The 20,046-nt window shown below is 41.7% G+C and overlaps 1 protein-coding gene across 3 annotated transcripts in view; it reads left to right on the top strand.

Annotated features, from left to right (window-relative positions):
* Positions 1 to 20,046, top strand: part of Rin2 (Ras and Rab interactor 2) — a 219,159-nt gene that overhangs the window by 177,590 nt on the left and 21,523 nt on the right. For all 3 annotated transcript variants that reach the window (XM_077799515.1, XM_026400708.2, XM_026400709.2), the window contains 3 exons: positions 1,967 to 2,039; positions 7,482 to 7,573; positions 11,494 to 12,639. In XM_077799515.1, the coding sequence (XP_077655641.1) occupies positions 1,967 to 2,039; positions 7,482 to 7,573; positions 11,494 to 12,639 (1,311 nt within the window). The remainder of the gene's footprint in view (positions 1 to 1,966; positions 2,040 to 7,481; positions 7,574 to 11,493; positions 12,640 to 20,046) is intronic.

The raw sequence follows: 20,046 nt of genomic DNA, 5'->3' as shown, positions 1-20,046 counted from the left end.
CAATGTTCAGTGTGATGAATTGGCCTGAAAGCCACCTCCTTTATCTTCTAGAAGCACAGTCAATGTTTGTCAAAGCTTCCTTAGTGTTCATCAAGGTCCCTATGGCCAGAGGATTTCCCTCCCTAGTATAGCAAAACCCCTATTACTTCCCTAGCTCTCTCCAAATGACTTCAAGTGATTGAAAGAACTAGTTTGGACAAAGCATTAAAATGGTCATAAGTAATACCCACAGGCCTGGCTCCCAACCTAATGGCACCTTCCCAGACAGGTCGTCTTCTCTATTCATTGGGGTGGAAAAGAGTTTGCTGTAGAAATGCATAAATAATGCTGTGGTGTAATTCAGTGATAGTTACATTCATGAGGCCCAAGGTCCTATCCTCAGTACCCCAAAATAAATTATAGATAGATAGATAATTTTGTCATTATTTTTGGATTATATGATTTAATGAGCCATATATATTTTATGTGATCTCATAATACACACCACCTCATATTTATATATAGTGCTTTCACATAAATTATTTCACTTTTTAAAAATTCAGTTCCCATTATTACCCTTTTAGAATACAAGGAAAATGTTATTATTGTCCAAAATACTATTATGAGAAAACTGAGGCTCTATCCAAAACAGGTTTCCTGCTACTGAACTCAAGAGATTATGGTACACATGTGGGTTTGTTGTTTGTGTATATGTGTATGTCTGCCTGTGACAGTATATGTGTAGAGGTATGGATGTTTTGGGGAATACTTCAGAAATATCAAATAAGGCCAGGTACAGTGGTTGTACACCTGTAATTCCAGCAGCTGAGGAGGCTGAGGTAGGAGGATCACAGTGAGACCCTGTCTCTAAATAAAATACAAAATAGAGCTAAGGATGTGGATCAGTGGTCGAGTGCCCCTGAGTTCAATCCTTGGTACCCTCCCCCTCCAAAAAAGAAAGAAAAGAAATACCAGATAAACAAAATAAGCAGGTGAATAATGGTTTAGAGCATTAAAAAAGGAAATACCCAGCATCTCAGGAGGCTAACGCAGGAAGATCACTATTTCAAAGTCAGCCTCAGCAATCTAGTGAGGCCCTAACCAACTCAGCAAGACCCTGTCTCTAAATAAAATACAAAAAAGACTGGTATATGGCTCAGTGGTTAAGTGCCCCTGTGTTCAATCCCTGGTATCAAAAAATAAAAAACAGTAAAGGAAATAAAGCATACCTGATTGAGTACATATTTGTAACACTGAGGATTTAGGGGGATGCTTTTGGAGGGAGGACAGTATGAGTAGAATCTCTGCAGAGGTGGTGTGAGGGGCGGTTGATAACCACATAAGTATTCCAAGTCACACTACTCACTGCCAAACCATTTGGAAGAGGAAAAAAAAATGGTGCAACTTCTTGCCAGAATGCATTTTCCATTCAGAAACTTGTACAGTGGGACCAGGTGAGAGGACATGGCTTTAGAATCTTTCATACTGAACTTCCCCAAAAGTTCATTTCTGGGAGATGTGAAAGATCACGTCCACATTCCTTTATCATGTGACTTAACCAGAAGTACCCTGGTTTGGCAGAAAGGAATGTAACTCAGGAGGTCCATGTTTACAGGGATAAAGGGTCAAGGGCACTGTGAGTTGTGCCCCAGTACTGTCAAGTGCAAACTGGTCACTGCCCCATCCTACCTTGTACTCTTGACTTTAAGGGGAAAGAAACATAGTTGTGCAATTCAAGTCTGTCTAGTCTGTTTACCAAGCCTTGGAGCATGTGCTTGGCGTGAGTCAAGGGCTGAAGCTCTGGGCCACCCGACTGTTTACTGGCCTGAGCCTGCCTGTCACACATCCTCCTTGCAGCTGGTTCTGATAAGCCACACAGTAGTTTGAGAGGACCAAGATTGTCCTGCACATGCTGCATTAGAAGGCCTTTCCTTTCCCAAATGCACTCAGGGAAACTCAGCCTATTTCTGAAATCTCTCTTTTCCAGCCTTTTCCCTGGAAGGCTCAGGAATCAGTTTTGCGGATTTATTCCGGCTCATTGCTTTCTACTGCATCAGCAGGTAAGGCCTCTTCATTTCTTATGACTTTGAAGACCTGCTTGGTGTGTGCAAAGTTATCAACTGATTCAAGCTAGGAAGAGGGATCTGGGAGGCTGGTCACCTACTAGATGTCAGAGGAAGGACTGACTACTTAAATCAAATGTTCACCAAGTCCATGTACCAGGCTCATGATGGAAAAAACTACCTGGCCCCTCCAGGTGTCAGGCCACATTAATAGGGTTATTTCTTCAAGGTACTCCTGTTAGCATGACTTATCAAGCAGGAAATATACATGCACACATACACATGCATGTGTTCATGCGCACATGTACACACACAAAAGTACACACACATACACTCAAGAAAAAGAACCCATATGCAAACCTTAACATTTAAAGGTCCTTAATAATGTTTTTTGGAAACTCTCCAGGTCATGGAGTTCATTCTACAACTGAGTTCTTTAAACCAGTCCATAAATATTGCACAATTGTTCCTCAGCCAGCTGGGTGCTCATGTCCTTTTCAACCAAAGTGACTGTTTTAATCTCCATGAAATTAAGCCCGAAATCAAAAGGGTTTGAGTTGTAGAAGCCTTTCTATTATTGTTATTTTTAATATTATTTTCCTTCTAGCAGTAACAGCTTTTCAAGTCAAGTGAACTCTCAGAGATAAAGAAATGGAATTCTTGTTATGTGCGGAGATTGGCATTGCCTCTTCTTATGGGGCAGGGCTCAGTTTGGTTTCTATGGCTGGCTTTTCTGTTTGCTCATTGCAGCTGATACAGTAGAGACAGGGCAATCCATTGCCATAGTTGGTCTCAAACATCACTCCTCACAGTTATCACACACTGAGGCCGAGGACTTCATTTAGGTTGGTTTTGTTGTTGTTGTTTGAGTTTTGTTTGGATTTGGGAGTAAGGTTATTCCTCAAAGACTGTACATCCTGCCTGTTGACTAGACCCTGCCAGAGGACAGGCACTAAACTCTCCAGGTTACTAGAGCTACATAATACATGGCTTGAGGAAGAGGAGGCATTTGCAGAGGGAGAATTCAGAGCTGCCTACTAGCAAAAAGAAAATAAGAGCCTTCCCCAGGATTGGACCACTGCCCTGTGTGTCCCATCCAAGGGGATGTCACCTGCCATTGTTGGACTACAATCCCATGGGCTGTATAAAGAAATTTGCTACCCAAAGAGAGAAGACTAGTGCTGAAGAACATCCCCCCAGCACTCCCCAGCCTCCTGCTTCCCTGGCCTTCCCCGCCCCCATTCCTAGAGAACCACACCATTTCTGATATAAATCTAACCAGGTCAGAGGAGAATATTTCATTGTGAAGATGGCTGACGTTTATCTTCAAAGTTTGTGTGTTGGTAATTGTTGTTCAGAAAGAGGCTTACACTCACAAAAACAATAGTTGGCAGCACCCCAAAAAAGATACCATCTTTCCCCTCAGCATTCATAGCAGACTGGAGTACCTGCTGTCCAGGACTGTCTGATAATTAAAGGATACAAGGTGTATGAAAGCATTTTGTAAAATACAAAGCATACTTACAGAAAAATCCCATCATTGACATTTCAAAATTATTGGGGCCTGAGATTAATTTTTTTATTTTAAAAATACAAAGGAAAAAAATGCAAAAGAAAAATGCAAAAGAGATTCATGTTTTTGTTTCTCTTTTGATGCTACTCATCTGTGTTCTTGATAATCAGTAGTTCATGTGACCCAGTCTTACCAAATTTATTTTTTAAATATTTCAATTGGTTATTAGTCCACAAATAATACTCAGAGAATATGATTGGATTATCACACAGAATGTGTCCCATATGCATTGGACAAAGAGATTCCATGGATCAGTAAGTTCAGGATTTGCCATATTGGGAAGGCCTGATGGAAAATATGATTGAAATACAAATGATGACTACGATTGACCACCAATGCCTGGTAGCTTGCTGTCACTTTGGCGTAATTAGGGTGGTAATCGAGAATTGAACTTCAAACTTTCATGTGCACTAGAATCACTTAGGACTTGGTTAAAATGCAGAATATGATTCAGGGGGTCTGAAGTGGTGCCTGAGACAAACAACTCCTGAGTGATGATGATGCTGGTCCTCACACTGCACTTTATCAAAGGGATAAAGGAAATATCTACCTGTGTTGGCACCAAGCATACATTGTCTCTAATCTTCACGACAACCCTCTAAATCAGGATTTTGAGACACTGAGGCTTAGAGTGAGGTATTTATTTGCCTATAATCATAGGATCAAAAATAGCAGCTATGGGATTTTCACCTCTATTTTCCCATTAAACTCTGCCAGATGCACAGACCTTGGGGTCCAACACTAATCCTCACTTCACCTCTATGAACTCTATGGGAGTGTGCCAAGGATCTCACCTATCTGTGTTGTTGTATGATCCTGAACCCATAGAATTCCTTCATGGTGTTGTTTGGGCCCACAGGAACAGAAGTGCTTGGAATAATGCAGTAGTAGTTGCTTAATAATGTTAATCTCTTCCTCTTTAGAAATGCAACATATAGAAAAAACATAAAATAATAAATTTCGACTGTGTGTGTCTTGAAACTCTTGGGTGAAACAGATGATGACTTTTTACACAAGATTTAGGATACTAGTGATGGTGCACACCCATAATCTCTGAAGCAGGAGGATAAACAAGTTCAAGGCCAGTCTGAGCAGTTTAGTGAGATCCTGTCTAAACAAAAATAACTAAAAATGTCTGGGGATGCAGCACAGTAGTAGAGCGCTTGCTGAGCATATGTAAGGCCCTGAGTTCAATCCTCAGGACCACAAAAAGGAAAAAGGATTGGGGTCCCTCTTTTTAATAAGGCATAGGCAAGAAGGAAGTGTGTGTGTGTGTGTGTATATGTGTACGTGTGTGTATGTGTGTGTTTGTGTGTGTATGTATGTGTGTGTGTCTAGATGTTGGGATGCTCCTTGGCTGGCACAATGGGAGAGGACTCATGTACAACATCTAATTTTCTAGCAGATGAAAGCCTACAACCATCCATTAACAAATGTCAGGTGTGGCTTCCTGTCATATATCATTAAGAAAAACCTAAACCAGTCAAGTGATGTTTTAAACTGCAGGTACTGCATTGAGCCACATAAACACTTGAAATAAATAAGCTGGTTTTGGTGTATGTGCCTTACTCTCAAAATTATCTGAAAAAAAGTCAATTTTCATTAAGTCACTTCAGCCATATGAACATGTATTTGCAGGATACTTTGATATGACAAAGTTCTGGTTCCCACTCATCTTCATCTTGGATTATAATCAGGGTCACCACCCTGTCAAGTCAGGCAGTAGCTATTAGAGATGCTGCTATCCCCTGCAGCTCCACCTCCTTCATCTCAAACAGATACAAATGACAAGCATAAAAGGGGGGTGCTCCTAACATTTAGAGGACAGATGAAGCAGGAAGTGATCTGAGTTGGATACCCTAGGAAAGAGCTCCCTCTTGATTTTATGTGAGCAGCATGGTAGAGATTTAGTGACACGATGAAGTGTCAAAACATCCCGATTTTGTTCTTTCCACTGACTTTACAACTTTGTTATTCAATGTCAACAGCTTTGAAGAATCCAAAATTATATCTAGTCATCCAGATTTAATCTGGTTCATTCTAGAAGGTTGCCTAATCCTACTATAAACAACAGGGCATTTGGTATAGTTATCCTCTACAATAGAAATTCTTAAGACTTTTGTGATGACCAAATGCAGGCAGAAGCTCCAAGTTCTGTCCTTCACTAATTGCACCCCAGTCACAGTGTCCTGTCTGATTGATGTTTTTATATCGGACCCTCTCCTACCCTAGGGCCTTTGCACCTGCTGCTGCCTCTACTTGGAATATTCTTCCACTCAAGGTTTACTGTCTATCTACACAGAGATCTTCAGTCAAACATCTTCTCATGAAGCATTGTCTAGCCATCTCTTACCCTCAAAAATCTTTATTGCTCATTCATATGTAATGTTTATCTACAGCATATGCCTCTTCCATTATGTTCTCATAAATTTTGTATTTGTTCATTGTCTGTTGATATCACTGGAATGAAGCCCCATGCTGCCAGGGACTTATATGTTTTTTCCCAGCTCTGGAACGATATTTGACATACCCTAGATGATCACAAACATTTGTTGAATGAATTGAATAACTATTTTTTTTATAAGGACCATTACCACTACCAAAAAAATAGCACCTTTTCAAGTAAGTCACCACTTTCTGTTTTTTTTTTTTAAAGAGAGAGCGAGAGAGATAGAGAGAGAGAATTTTAATATTTTATTTTTTAGTTATCGGTGGACACAACATCTTTGTTTGTATGTGGTGCTGAGGATCGAACCCGGGCCGCACGCATGCCAGGCGAGCGCGCTACCACTTGAGCCACATCCCCAGCCCTAAGTCACCACTTTCATTGACCATTCATTTTATTCATTTATTCATAAAACATTTTCTCTCTGTCTGTTTCAAGCAAGATGATGTGCTGAGCCCCATGGGAAATTCACCCATGAACAGAGCATGGTCCTAAGTCTTGCATATGAAAATGAGAAAATGCCTTTATCCTTTCTGAGAAAGCAATTCATGATCCATGAATTTACTCCTGGTGACTTTATGCCCTGTCTGAGGCAAGATACTGCCTGTGAGCTTAGTTCCATCCATTTGGGCCTGTTGCTCTGTGATGCCTGTGCTTGCCATCTTTACATGGCGCCACATTGCTTGGGTAGTTGCTGACATGAGGTGCCTTAGACTTGCCTTCAGTACATGGTCCAGGGGGTCAATAGCATTCCTCACCAGGAAAGTTGGCAGAAATCCAGATTCTTCAGTTCTACCCAGACCTCTTAAACCAGAGGATGCAATATGACAAGACCCCAGAGATTCATGTGCACACTAAAATTAGAGAAGATCTGTCTTAAAATAGAGGAGAAAGTTTTGTCTCCAGCATACAAAGGACAGTGTGTGGGCTTTACTGGAAAATGACACAAGTAAAACCGGTAGATATTTGCTGAGCACTGCCATGTGTTAATTAATGGTCTAATAAATCCTGTCAGGGAGTTGGAACCTGATGTTCAGATAGGCATCTAGCAAATTAATACAGACTATCTAATAGGTATGATGAACCTACCAACACAGTCATCAATTCTGATATTAACTCTACATGCCTTTAAGCTACCCAACAGGGAAATTTGATCCTCACTGTGGATGTTGAAACTATGTGGGCTTGTTTCTTGGTCTGTCCTGAATGTGATAATATAGACAAGGATTGTACATGTTGAGTCCTATCACCAGTAAAAAAAAAAAAAAAAAAAAAAAAAAAGGTCTGTTTGGATACAGTGTGGTGTCTATTTAGGACATTTTAAAGATTGGAGCCAAGACATCTCTAGGATTAAAATGAATGCAAAAGATAGAAACCGGATATGTAATGACAAACATTCTCTCCTTTTCTAAAAAATCAGGGATGTTCTGCCATTCACCTTGAAGTTGCCTTATGCCATTTCAACAGCCAAGACCGAGGCTCAACTTGAAGAACTAGCCCAGCTGGGACTAAGTAAGTGTGTATCCCTGGTACAGATCTATCTTAAAATGAGTCAATGGAACAGAGTCAGTGTGGAGCTGGTTAAGTCTGTGTTGTTATGTCACTCCTGTGGTCAAGAAGAATCCCCATCTCCATGGCAAAACCCAGCCCGCAGGTCCATATGGCCTTGAATTCTTTTGGGTTTCTCTTTGGGATTTTTTTTCCATGTCATATATTCAGAGGGACCTGAGTTTGTCTATGTAACCCCCAAATTTCCCCTTTGGTCTCTGTCAATGGTTTAAACTACCCAGATGTCAGAATCCTAATGCACATAACATAAACAGCTGTGATCCACCAGGGTCTTCCCTTTCTGTGGCATCTCTCTGGAGAAAGGCCATCGCTGACAGAAAGAGAAATCCAGGACCAGGATGGTACATCTCATATGCCTGGTTTCATTTTGAGGGCCATATGGGCATGGACAATACTTCTGTGCTTTGAGGAATTTGACATGAAGCCATCCCAACTAACATCTGTCTCACTTCCTCCCTTATTGTTCAATTCCTGTCCTACTGTTCTGTGTTACCTCCCTTCCCTACCAAGGATCCTTGTCTGACAGCTGAGTACTTGCTTCCCACTTCTGTGTCTCTGCCAGTGTCCCCAAAAAACTCCAGTTCAAGTGATAATGAATTGAGACATTCACTCACCCGGTTTCTCTGTCTTATTGCTTTGAGGAATCAGTATGAGTTTCACTTTTTCACCAAATTTTCCTCTTAGATGGAGAAGAGAAATTCTCTTAAGATTTAAGGACCTCCGTCTTTGGATAGATTAGTAATCAGGCCACAATATTTGAATGGAAGTTTGGGATTTTGAAGCCCCAATACCTGAATTCCTAGAACAAATAAACTAGGAAATTTGACCCAGAAAATAAAAATATCTGTTCCTCCTTTGGCATATTTTTCTTTTAGTCTAAAGAACTTATTTTGAAGTGGGTGTCATTCCTGAGGGAGCTTCCCTAATTCATAGAGAAGCCTGACAGTAGCTCCAAACTCCCTTCTGGAACTCAGTTTGCTCCAAAAGGATTACCATATGTTTCTGAGTCCCTTCTGGGTAATAAGACTGGGAAAAAGAATGGGGGTGGAGGCAGAACCATTTTTTAAGATCCTACTTAAAAGCTATGCCTTCTCTTGCAAATAAGTTCTGCATACCTTTGGAGGAAAATTGAAATACTTCCTGAAGTTAATAACATCACCTAGCTTATAGGCCTTTTTAAATTTTTATTTGTTTATCCTCGGTGCTGGGGATTAAACTGAGAGCCTTGTGCATGCTAGGCAAGTACTGTACCACTGAGCTATACCCCAAGTCCTAAATGTAGGCCTCTTAAAAGTATGCACTGGGTCTCATTTTTCTCTGGTGACCACCATCCCCATAGCTCTCTCTGGTATGGTCAGCAAGCAGTATATGCTTAGTTGCTGGACTGAAGTGTCGAGAGCAATGTCTGAGGTGTGGTACAAAGATAAAAACAAATATAGCCTCTTCCAGTGGCTGCTAACCAGATACGAATGAGATCTAATGAATGTATATTCAACTTATGATTCTTACTGTGGCCCTGATCCATTTGGGGTGGAAATAGCACATTTTAAAATTCTGCATCTCAGCCGGGCATGATGGTGCATGCCTGTAATCCCAATGGCTCCAGAGGCTGAAGCAGGAGTATTGCGAGTTCAAAGCTAGCCTCAGCAAAAGCACGGTGCTAAACAACTTAGTGAGGCTCTATCGCTAAATAAAATATAAAATAGGGCTGGGGATGTAGCTCAGTGGTCAAGTGCCCCTGAGTTCAATCCCCAGTATACACACACACACACACACACACACACACACACACATTCTGCATCTCACTTATTCATTCATCCAACAAATATTTCTCAAGGGTTTGCTATGTGGCAGATACCGTGTCCCACACCAAGTTTTGACAATTAATAAAATCTCTCCTCCCCTTATTAATGCAGTTCATAGTCTACATAGGAGATATACATACATGTGAACCACATGGTCTAAGCTATATAAGGTCTTACATAATCTTACAACTGTGACAGAGGAATCTAAACAGTATCCAAAGGACCTGGGAGTTGGAGTTAGTTCCTCCAAAACTTGCTGTGTTGGCCAACAGAAACATCAGGCAAGTTCACATATAATTTACAATTTCTAATAGCCACATTAAAAAACATCTTAATGTTTACATTTTTTTATTTAATAAATCCAAAATATTATCATTTTAACATGTAACCACTATTTAAAAAAAAAGTATTCATGAGCTGGGCACAATGGCCCACATCTATAATCCCAGCAATTTGGGAGGCTGAAGCAGAAGGATTGCAAGGTCAAGGCCAGCCTCATCAATTTTGCAAAGCCCTAAGCAATGTAGTAAGACTCTGTCTTAAAAAAAAAAAAAATAGATTAACAAGAGGTGGGGGATGTAGCTCAGTGGTAAAGCACCCTTGAGTTTAATCCCCAGTACAAAAAAAGAAAACAAAAATTAATCATAGATTTTTGCATTCTATTTTTTTCATACAAGGTGTCTGAAATCCAGTGTTTATTGTACACTCATAGCACATCTCAATTCAGAAATATAATCTGTGTTTAGATTTCATTAAATTTACAGTTGAAAAAGTAGATCCATGAACCTAAATTCCTAACATGCTTAAACATTTTCCTGAATTGAGCATGTTTTAAATTTTACTTTGAATTTTTTCTTAAGTTCCTTAGTTCCACCAACCATCTTTTAGGTGCTCAGGAGCCACCTGGGATTTTCGGCTTTTGTGTTGGATGGCACAGAAGGAGAGGAAGGGAAGGAAGAATGTAAGAAAGGCCCCACAAAATGGTTGACACAAATACTAACATCATGCTTGTCACCACAGACAAGACAGGACCTGGGCTCCCAATGTAAACTTTTCTCCAACCCCTCCTACCCCACTGCTCGCAAGGCTAGCCATTCTGGGCCCATAAGAAAGAAATGCAGGTAAAGCAAACCCAGCAAGAGAGAAAGAATATAACCTATTCCAAGTGGAAATTATAACAGATACATTTATCATCATCATCACCTCCCCCTAAATGCATGGAAAACTGGGTCCCTTCTTTAAGACCCAAGTAGTATAGATACAATAAGCCACTGGCACTACTCCAAAGAGTGCCAAATATTTATAGCCTTTGTAAGGAGGTGACAGGATTTGGGAAGGAAGAGTAATAAACCACAAAGATAATTGGATGTATGATGGAAACTGCACTTGGCATTTGCATAAATGTCTTTTTTTTTTTTTTTTTTTTTTTTTTTGCTGATGGGACCCATGAGCATAGTTTTCCTCTTCTTGAGGCTTTAATGCTGAATGTGTAAAACCCCAAGCAGATTGTGTAACATCCCCCAGGCCCAGCTGCTGGTCCTACCCTTTAAAGCGGAACTTTGAGGCCTGATTCCTTGGCTGGCAGCTGCCTCTGTGGAGGGCATCCCAGGAGAAGTTGATTGGAAAGGGTGGTTACTGCTTCGTGAGCTGACTTAAGTTTTTGCAAAGCAAGCTCTGAGCCCTGAGGTCCTTTTCTGAACTTATTCTGTAACAATTCCAGTTATTGTCTTCCTTTTGATTTACCTGTAAAAAGAGGTGGGCTGGAGTTGTCTGTTAGCCAAACCAACGTTTCTCAAGGGCTTTGAATGTGAGAGGCCGCTGGAGCCTCCCCGCCAGCCCACAGCTGGGCCTGGCAGCCTTTCTGCCCTTTCCAGTAAGAGAATGCAGTAAAAGTAAAAAGAAGAAAAGCAAAAAACAACTCCAAGGTTAGCACCTCCCCTCTGAGGCACGTGTTGTTACTGTGTGTGTGTGTGTGTGTGTGTGTGTGTGTGTTTTATTGCAGGAATGGCCCAAGTGTACTGTATTTACATTCTTGTGTTCACTGATAATGACTTTCAGATTTTTGGAGCTCCTCAGCTGACAACAAACCCCCAAACCCTCCACCTCCCCATAGGCCTTCCTTCTCCTCCTCCTCCTCCGACGGCATCTGTCCTGCCTCCCTGCGTCAGCTCTGCCTTATAAATGGAGTGCATTCTATAAAAACCAGGACGCCTTCAGAGCTGGAGTGTAGCCAGACCAACGGAGCCTTGTGTTTTATTAATCCTCTTTTCTTGAAAGTGCACAGCCAGGACCTCAGTGGAGGCCTGAAACGTCCGAGCACAAGGACTCCCAACTCGAATGGCACCGAGAGGCCTCGGTCCCCCCCACCCAGGCCCCCGCCACCCGCTATTAATAGTCCCCACACAAGCCCTTGGCTGTCCAGGACTGAAACCCAGACGAGCATGCCAGAAACAGTCAACCATAACAAACATGGGAACGTAGCTCTGCTTGGACCGAAACCAACTCCCATCCCTCCACCCCGGCTGAAGAAGCAGGCTTCTTTTCTGGAAGCAGAAAGCAGCGCAAAGACCTTGACCGCCAGTCGGCCGGGCCTGGACCGGGAGCTGGAGCTGGGCACAGCTGGCCCCGCAGGTGGAGCCCCGCCTGAGGACGCCCCCGGGGATTGCACAAGGGCCCAGCCTCCCAGCTCTGAATCACAGTCCCCGTGCCATGGAGGCAGACAGAGGCTGAGCGACATGAGCATTTCCACTTCCTCCTCCGACTCGCTGGAGTTTGACCGGAGCATGCCTCTGTATGGCTATGAGGCGGACACCAACAGCAGCCTGGAGGACTACGAAGGGGAAAGTGACCAGGAGACCATGGCACCCCCCATCAAATCCAAAAAGAAAAGGAACAGCTCTTTCGTGCTGCCCAAACTCGTCAAGTCCCAGCTCCGAAAGGTGAGCGGGGTGTTCAGCTCCTTCATGACCCCGGAGAAGCGGATGATCCGGAGGATTGCGGAGCTGTCCCGGGACAAATGCACCTATTTTGGATGCCTGGTGCAGGACTACGTGAGCTTCCTGCAGGAGAACAAGGAGTGCCACGTGTCCAGCACAGACATGCTGCAGACCATCCGGCAGTTCATGACCCAGGTCAAGAATTATCTGTCTCAGAGCTCGGAGCTTGATCCCCCTATTGAGTCACTGATCCCTGAAGACCAGATTGGTAAGTACCCACTTTTTTACCCTGCAAATACAAAATCTACTATATGACCTTGCCAGACACTGCATCCTGTGTTAGCTCTTTTGGATAAGATTTACTCTAAAGTTCCAAATGACACAAAACTCCACCTTGATTTGAATGTCAAAATATATATAGCTTCTTAAGGTAGCTGCTACATACCAGACTTGAAAATGATTGGGAGAGTGACTGATAAGAACTGCAGAACGATTCTCTTTGGGGATGGAGTCTGTGCCACTTTGGAGAGTCTCAGTTGCTGCCTGCTGTTGCTGTGTGTGTGCTACATCAGTTGAGCAGGCTGGGCTGAAGTGTGCAGGATGGGCACACATAGAAAGGTATTTTGGGCTATCTTCTGAGAAGCAGTGGGTGTTCTGCTTTGTTTGAGAAGTAAACTTTTTATGAAGGTTGTAGCATATGTTCTGGGAGGGACAAGGTCATATATATACAGAGCCATGAGCACACCTGTGATCAAGTGCCAGCTCAGTCAGTGTAACAGGACTAGCATCCAGGGGCCCTGGGACCCTGTCCTGCCTCAAAGATAGCTTCCTTGCTGGCCTTGCATCCCACAGAGTTCTGTACCAGGTCCAGTATTGGAGCAAACAAGAAGAAAAAAATTATTTGGTATACCTTTAAAAGAAGTAATATAATTTGAGGTCACATGAAAGACATTTTTTTTTTCCTCCACCAAATCAGGGAGAAATGCTTTCTTATAACCTCCTTGGAGGATAGAACTGTTAATAATTACTTTGGCAAATAACTGGTTGCCAAGGCAAATTTGAATTTGGCAAGCAGACTTTTTTTTTTTTTCTTCCCCCACAGGGAGAGAATACTGAAGGGCTTTTTTGTTTTGTTTCAGGTTGACTCTAAAAGGTTAATTTCAGAGACTTCATTCACTGGGTAGCACCAGCCAAAAGAGATTCCAGACATTTCCAGGCAGTTTAGAAGAGGTTAAGGCAGAATTTCTTTTTTCTGATTGGGTCTGTTTGTTGAAAATAGTAAACAGTGTGTGGCAGAGTGGCTTCCCCTCCCTCTTTGTCTCTTTCTGCCTCTTCTTTAAGTGAATTTGAGCTGCTCTTTGATTGTTTACAAAGGAATCAAAGCCTTGTTTGTTTTCTTGAGGTTTGATCTGGGCGTGGTTAGAGCCCTGGGTGTTTCTTTTGAGTGGCTAAAAGGAATGTGTTCTTTTGATGTACCTTAGAATTAAAAAAACTTGCAGAGATGGCAGGCAGACTATCCATCAAGCTGCCTCTTTCCTCTGCCTCCCCCCCAGACCCCTCTTTTAAGGGAGACCAGCTCTGACTTAGTATTAACAGAGACCCCGACCTGTAGGAGAGACTTCCTGACCAGGGTTGGGGGACAGCCAGCAGGCACTGATGTCAGGCCTGAACTATGTGGCAGGCAGGGCCATCCAGCCCACAGAGAAGGGACTCCTGAGGGAACAAGGGCCTTGGGACTCTGCTTCCCTGCTGATGTCTTAAGCATCAATCTGAGTCAGTCCTGGGACAACAGTCTTCTGCCAGCTTCTTTTGTAATTAAGTTCAGATATGGTATTTGCTCTTAGAGCTCAGGGCCTCATTTTCTCCAAAAAGCATGCCGAAAATTACACACATCCCTGCTGCAGAAGGAGGCAGCTTTTAATTTAAAAGCTAACATCCTAATGAGAAGGGAAGCCAAGATCCTTGGAGCCTTTAATATGAGCCAGGCAATGTTCAAGCTATTTCAGAGGGTCCTCATCACCTCACCCCTGTGAAAGAAGCATCTGCATCACTGTAGGAAGCAGAGCTGTGCCAGGGGGAGCCATTTGTCCCAAGGCAATACCAGCTAGGAGTTAGCAAGTTCTGTATTTGAACTTCTGTGGGAGCCTAAACTCTACCACCACCACCACCACCACCCCTTAAAAAAAAAAAAAAAAAAAAACAAAACTAACCCTTCTGTCATGTTTTTATTTATTTGAATTTTTTTTTCACTACTGGGGATTGAGCCAGGAGCAGTCTACCACTGAGCTCCTTCCCTGTGCCTTTTTATGATTGTTTTTATTTTTATTTTATTTTGAGACAAGATCTTGCCTAGTTGCCCAGGCTGGCCTTGAACCAGCAATATTCCTGCCTCAGCTAATAGTTCAGGTGTGTGCCACTGTGCCAGGCTGTGCTTATGTTTTCCCATCAGAAGTTAAAGGAAATTGTAATAGTAGGCTGACCCTTTGTTGAGGCAGTGAGCTTCCTAAAGCTCTCTGTTGAGGTGTGGGTGTGATCTCTGGGAGCCTTGCATGTTTATTTGTTTCTTGGCTTGTTGGTTTTGTTGGTTTGAGATGAGTTCTTGCTATGTTGCCCAGGCTGGCCTCAAACTCCTGGACTCCAATGATTCTGCTGCCTCAGCCTCCTGAGAAGCTGGAAATACAGGCACACACCACCACAAGCAGCCTAATGTGGTGTTTTTTAACATTTGCATGAAAGTAGGCATTGGAAACATCTTTTGAAAGTATAGTTAAATGTGGGGATTAGAGCAGAGGTCAACCTAAGAAACTCTTCGTGGGGAGGGAAGAATGTGACTCTAATTATTAGAAAACTACTTCCCTTATATGACATGCAAATTACTAGATTAAGAATTCTGACCAGAATGTGGAGTTAGCTCAATCTGTGTTTTACATCTTCCTAAATGAAGGGCTCACTAGTTTACTATGCACTTGTTAATGCAGTGACACATTTGAGACTCACAGCTCAAGGTTGGTATATTTCTCTAGAGAGTGTTTGTGTTTTGCAAATTCAGGAACAAAGGCCAAGATGTGTAGAGTTATGTGCAGAGGTGATGCCCTGAGTGTGCACCCACCCCAGGTCTCCTTGTGTCTGTTGTACACTCATTCCTACCACATCTTACTTCCTGGGAGTAACACCAGATAATCTTCACTTTGAATGCCGTCTCCAGAATCTCAAGCCTCAAATTTGTTCTGAACAGGTGTCTACTAATGCTCACAAGAATGCCAGCTGGGTTTCTCTGCTTTAAAAGAATTTAGTCCTGTCATCCTTTCACATAACTTCTGGAGGACACAGCTCCATACTAGGAGACAAGAATTTTAAAGTCTTGATTTACAGAGCATCCATCCTGAAGTCAAGGTTGTATAAGGAGGCACTTTAATGGTTTAACCCCTGTAGAGTTAGGTGAAAAATGACCATTTGGATATGTGCTTATGGATCTCTCTAGTGTAATGATCACAGCGATGAGCTGTTTTCTTCAGAGGGTGGTTCTTTGGTTGCATAGAGAAAAGCCAGTGGGAGTTGGGAGGATGACAAATAGTTCTCTCACTTTCGTTTTTCCCATGTGCTGATGCCACTATCCTTTCCAGTACTTTCTAGGCAAGTATAAATGATAAATTAGATCAATCTCCAAATTGAAAAACTGCCACTACAAGTGGTACACTGTAAATGGTTGTGGGTTTTCATGGAAATTCTTCATTCTATGTATTTATAGTACTTTCACCCCAAAGTTCCGCCATTTAGAGATTCTTGGATACATATTAGTTGCCTGACATTAGTCTGTTCATCCTGGTTGAAAAATTAAGTTAATGAGGGTAAGATATGGGCTAGTTTCCATAGGAACCAGCTCTTCCTACTTACCAGGGGCACCCATCAGGTTTCACTTTGGGGCAGCTATCACAAACTCATCCTCTAAGTATGGGTATCAAAGAACAAACCAGTGTTTTAACAAAAAGTATACATAGCTCTCAGGTGCTATACAAAGCCTTGGGGAGAGTTCCTTCATTGGCAGAGTGAGTTATGCTCATTATTTGTGACCCACACTATGAATTATATAGATGGGGTGCCATTACTGGTTACCCCAACATTTGTTTCTCATTATCTGATTTTCATATCATGCCATTCTTGTTTTGGTGTTTTTCAAACAGTGGGAGACACATTGGCTAAACATTTCTGGTAAAGAAATCTTTTTTTGCAAAACTTGTAATGTGGAAGCCTTGTTTTAATTTTAATGAAAGAATTTCTATTTCTGATGACATCAATCTTATGAAATACCTCTGTTTTCAAGTTTTGCTTCAAGAAAAGCAAAATCTCTTCAACCCCCAAAATGTTTGTCATCACAAATTTTCTATTTCATTCAAACTATTCACTAGACTATCAACTGGAATAAAAAACAGCCAACTGTTCCCATTCCTAAAAGTTGATAGTGAAAAACAAGGTGATACTTTTTCTTTAATTGCTATAAATCAAAATATGTGTTTTCTCCAAAGATCATTTTAATTATTTGAAAAAGCATCCTTAAGCTCAATTTCATATGTCAAAGAGCACATCAATTTACATATTCAAGTGTTGGTTTTGTTTTTTAATAGAAAAAGGGTGCTGAATATGTGGTTACATACCAGAAAATAAAGTATGCATTAAAAAGGAGACTGAGAGCCAGGCACGGAGGCACATGCTTATAGTAGTTTCAGCTACTTGAGAAGCTGAAGCAGGAGGATCACTTGAGCCCAGGAATTTGAGACCAGCCTGGGCAACGAAGTTACACCCTTCCTCCTCCCTCCAAAAAGTGGGTGGCAATTGATGTGATTCCCTCTGTAGGAGTTAAATAGTCACAACTACTGTGGTTCAGATCCATTTGTTAAAAAATGAATATTTAAGTCTGTCTTAAGTTCCAATATCTAATGTGATTTGTTTTAAATTTTTTTAAATTCACAATATGATTTAGGGCCTTGCATTATTTACCCTTTTTGTTTGTCTTGGTTTTTTGTTGTTGTTGTTGTTTGTTTGTTTGTTTGTTTTGTACTAGAAATAGAATCCAGGGTATTCTACCACTGAATAATATCACCAGCCCTTTTTGCTTTTTATCCTGAGGCAGGGGCTCACTAAGTTTCCCAGACTGGCTTTAAATTGCAATCCTCCTGCCTCAGCCTCCCAGGTTCCTGGGATTACAGGCCTGCACCACTACACCTTGTTATCTGCCTTAAAAACAAACAAACAAACAAAAAACAACACAAGAGCCATTATGAGAGATATGGCCAAAAAGACTTATATGTGCCAAACTGAGATTAAAACCTTGAATCTTTTGATCTAGTTCTTGATCCTTGGATAGCAAACATTCTTGAACAACTAAAAATGTGTAGAGACATTAGAGAAAGATTGGCTTCTCATAGAGTACAAAAAGAATGCCTATATAATTTGGAGAATTGGCTACATAGAAGACCATAACATAAAGTGCCTTCCCCTATAAGGTATAATTTCTTTGATAATTAATATAGGAAGGCATCACATTTAAGTCATTTAACTTATATCAACCAAAAGAAGGTTTACAACTCTGCAGATGAGAACCTCTGAACATGGGTCACCAACTCTCGGATACTCCACGAGGAAGCTGTCAGCTCAGTAATTCACGCAGCCCTTGCTCATGAGGTGGGACCTAGGGAATGGCATCACAAACCTAGTCATGTCTGTGCTAGAGTGTTTTCCGACATATCCCAAGAATCTCCCTTCCTCCCAGCAGGAAACATATCAACTAAAAGAGAAATTTATGCAGGATTCAAGGGTATTGGACCCAAGAGACACCAAAGATGCTGCATTCATTGAAAGCAAGAAGCATTAGAATCCTTAGGGCTTTGACACTTTTTTTCCCACCGCTTTACTCCTGCCAAAAGACGGTTCCCACTGGGTGTCTCTGTGAAGCACCACCTAGACAGAGTCCTCACTGGTCCGTGGGTCTGACCTGTAGTCTTGCCTTGCACGCCCAGTCTCTCAACAGGGCACACCTCCCACTTCCTCTCAGCATCGTGTCCACTTTGGAGGTTCTCAGTTACTGTCAAGGCCCTGGGTGAGTCAGGGAACTTCCTCATCAGTAGGGTCAAAGAATAAATATAAATGTATACAGTTATCCTTCCACATCTATGTGGCATTAATTGGTTCCAGGACCCCCTTGGATACCAAAATCCACATATGCTTAAATCCCTTATATGAAATGAGGTAGCATTTGCATATAACCTACATATATCCTTCCATTTACTTTAAATGATCTCTACGTTGCTTATAATACCTAACATAATGTAACACTATATAAACAGTTGTTATACTTCATGTTTTTTGTTTGTATTATTTTTATTGTTGTATTGAGCGGTCGGTTGGTTGGTTTTTTTTTTTTTTTTTTTTCTCTTTCCAGATATTTTCAGCTCTCCATTGCTTGAATCCATGGATATGGAACTCATGGATTTGAGGGGCAAACTGGACTGTGTTTTTAATAGAACCAAATGAAAGCACTTTTATGTATAGAACCACTTTTAATCCTCCCATCGCCTCATTTATTATTTTTATTTTTATAGAAAACAAAAGTTCAGCGAAGTTAAGCCAAAATGAAAATGGGACTGACGCCATCCTTTTCTTGCAGTTCTCGTGGGCGTTTGGTTACTTTTGCCTTTCTTATTTATTTCATAAAGGGAAGGGAGGATTACAGAGGTGACGTTTCACCATAGGAAAGAGCATCTGGTATCCACAGGATTTATCACTGATGTTGCCCACCTCCACCGTTGGCCAAGGCCACATTCGCCAGGTTTCCACCCTTTAATATTAAACATACCCCTTACTCTATTCTTTGTAAGCAAGTCATAAAGCATTGTCCACACTCAATGGGTGGGACAGAATTAAGCTGTAGCCCCTGGAGGATCTATTTAAATTAGCTGGGTTTTATTTGGGGGGGGGGTGTTGTTTATTTGTTTTGCCACTGGGGATTGAACCCAGGGGTGCCTTACCACTGAGCCACATCCCCAGCCCTTTTTATTTTTAATTTTGAGACAGGGTCTCACTAAATTGCTTAGGGACTCACTAAGTTGTTGAGGCTAGCATCCAAATTGTGAACCTCCAGCCTCAGCCTCCCTAGTCACTAGGATTACAGACATGTGCCACCACACCTGGCTGGGATTATTTGTAGGGAGATTCATCTCTTCTTCTCCACCCCCCCCCTTGGTTTTAACTGGCCTTTTACTAGAAGGTATTGAAATCAGCCTGATAGATTCCTTACATAAAATACTATATGAATAGATCCTGTGCTTCCATGTAAAGGCCTTCATTGATTCCACCAAAATGAGCAAAAATATAAATGAATCATAACCCCTAATGTGTATCATCTTTATTTTGACATCAGCTTTGCTGGGCTGGTGGGATCTGCCTTAGAATGATAAAGCATCCTTTCTTATTTATTATTTATGAGCCAAAGTATGCATTGCTGACAATTTTATAGTAAATCCAGGTTACAGGCCATCCCTGCAGAGCTGCAGGGGACACTGGCTGCCCCACACCTGGGCAATGATGCCATTACTTGAGTTATACATCTGTATCTGCAGGAGCAAGGATAAGAAGCCTCTATCTATCTATTTATTTCATGCTTCCAGGGCTTTAACTTAGA

Source organism: Urocitellus parryii, chromosome 6 (assembly GCF_045843805.1).
Source record: "Urocitellus parryii isolate mUroPar1 chromosome 6, mUroPar1.hap1, whole genome shotgun sequence".
Lineage (NCBI taxonomy): Eukaryota > Metazoa > Chordata > Mammalia > Rodentia > Sciuridae > Urocitellus > Urocitellus parryii.
Note: the sequence above shows the minus strand (reverse complement) of the source record. Positions and strands in the feature narration are given on the sequence as shown.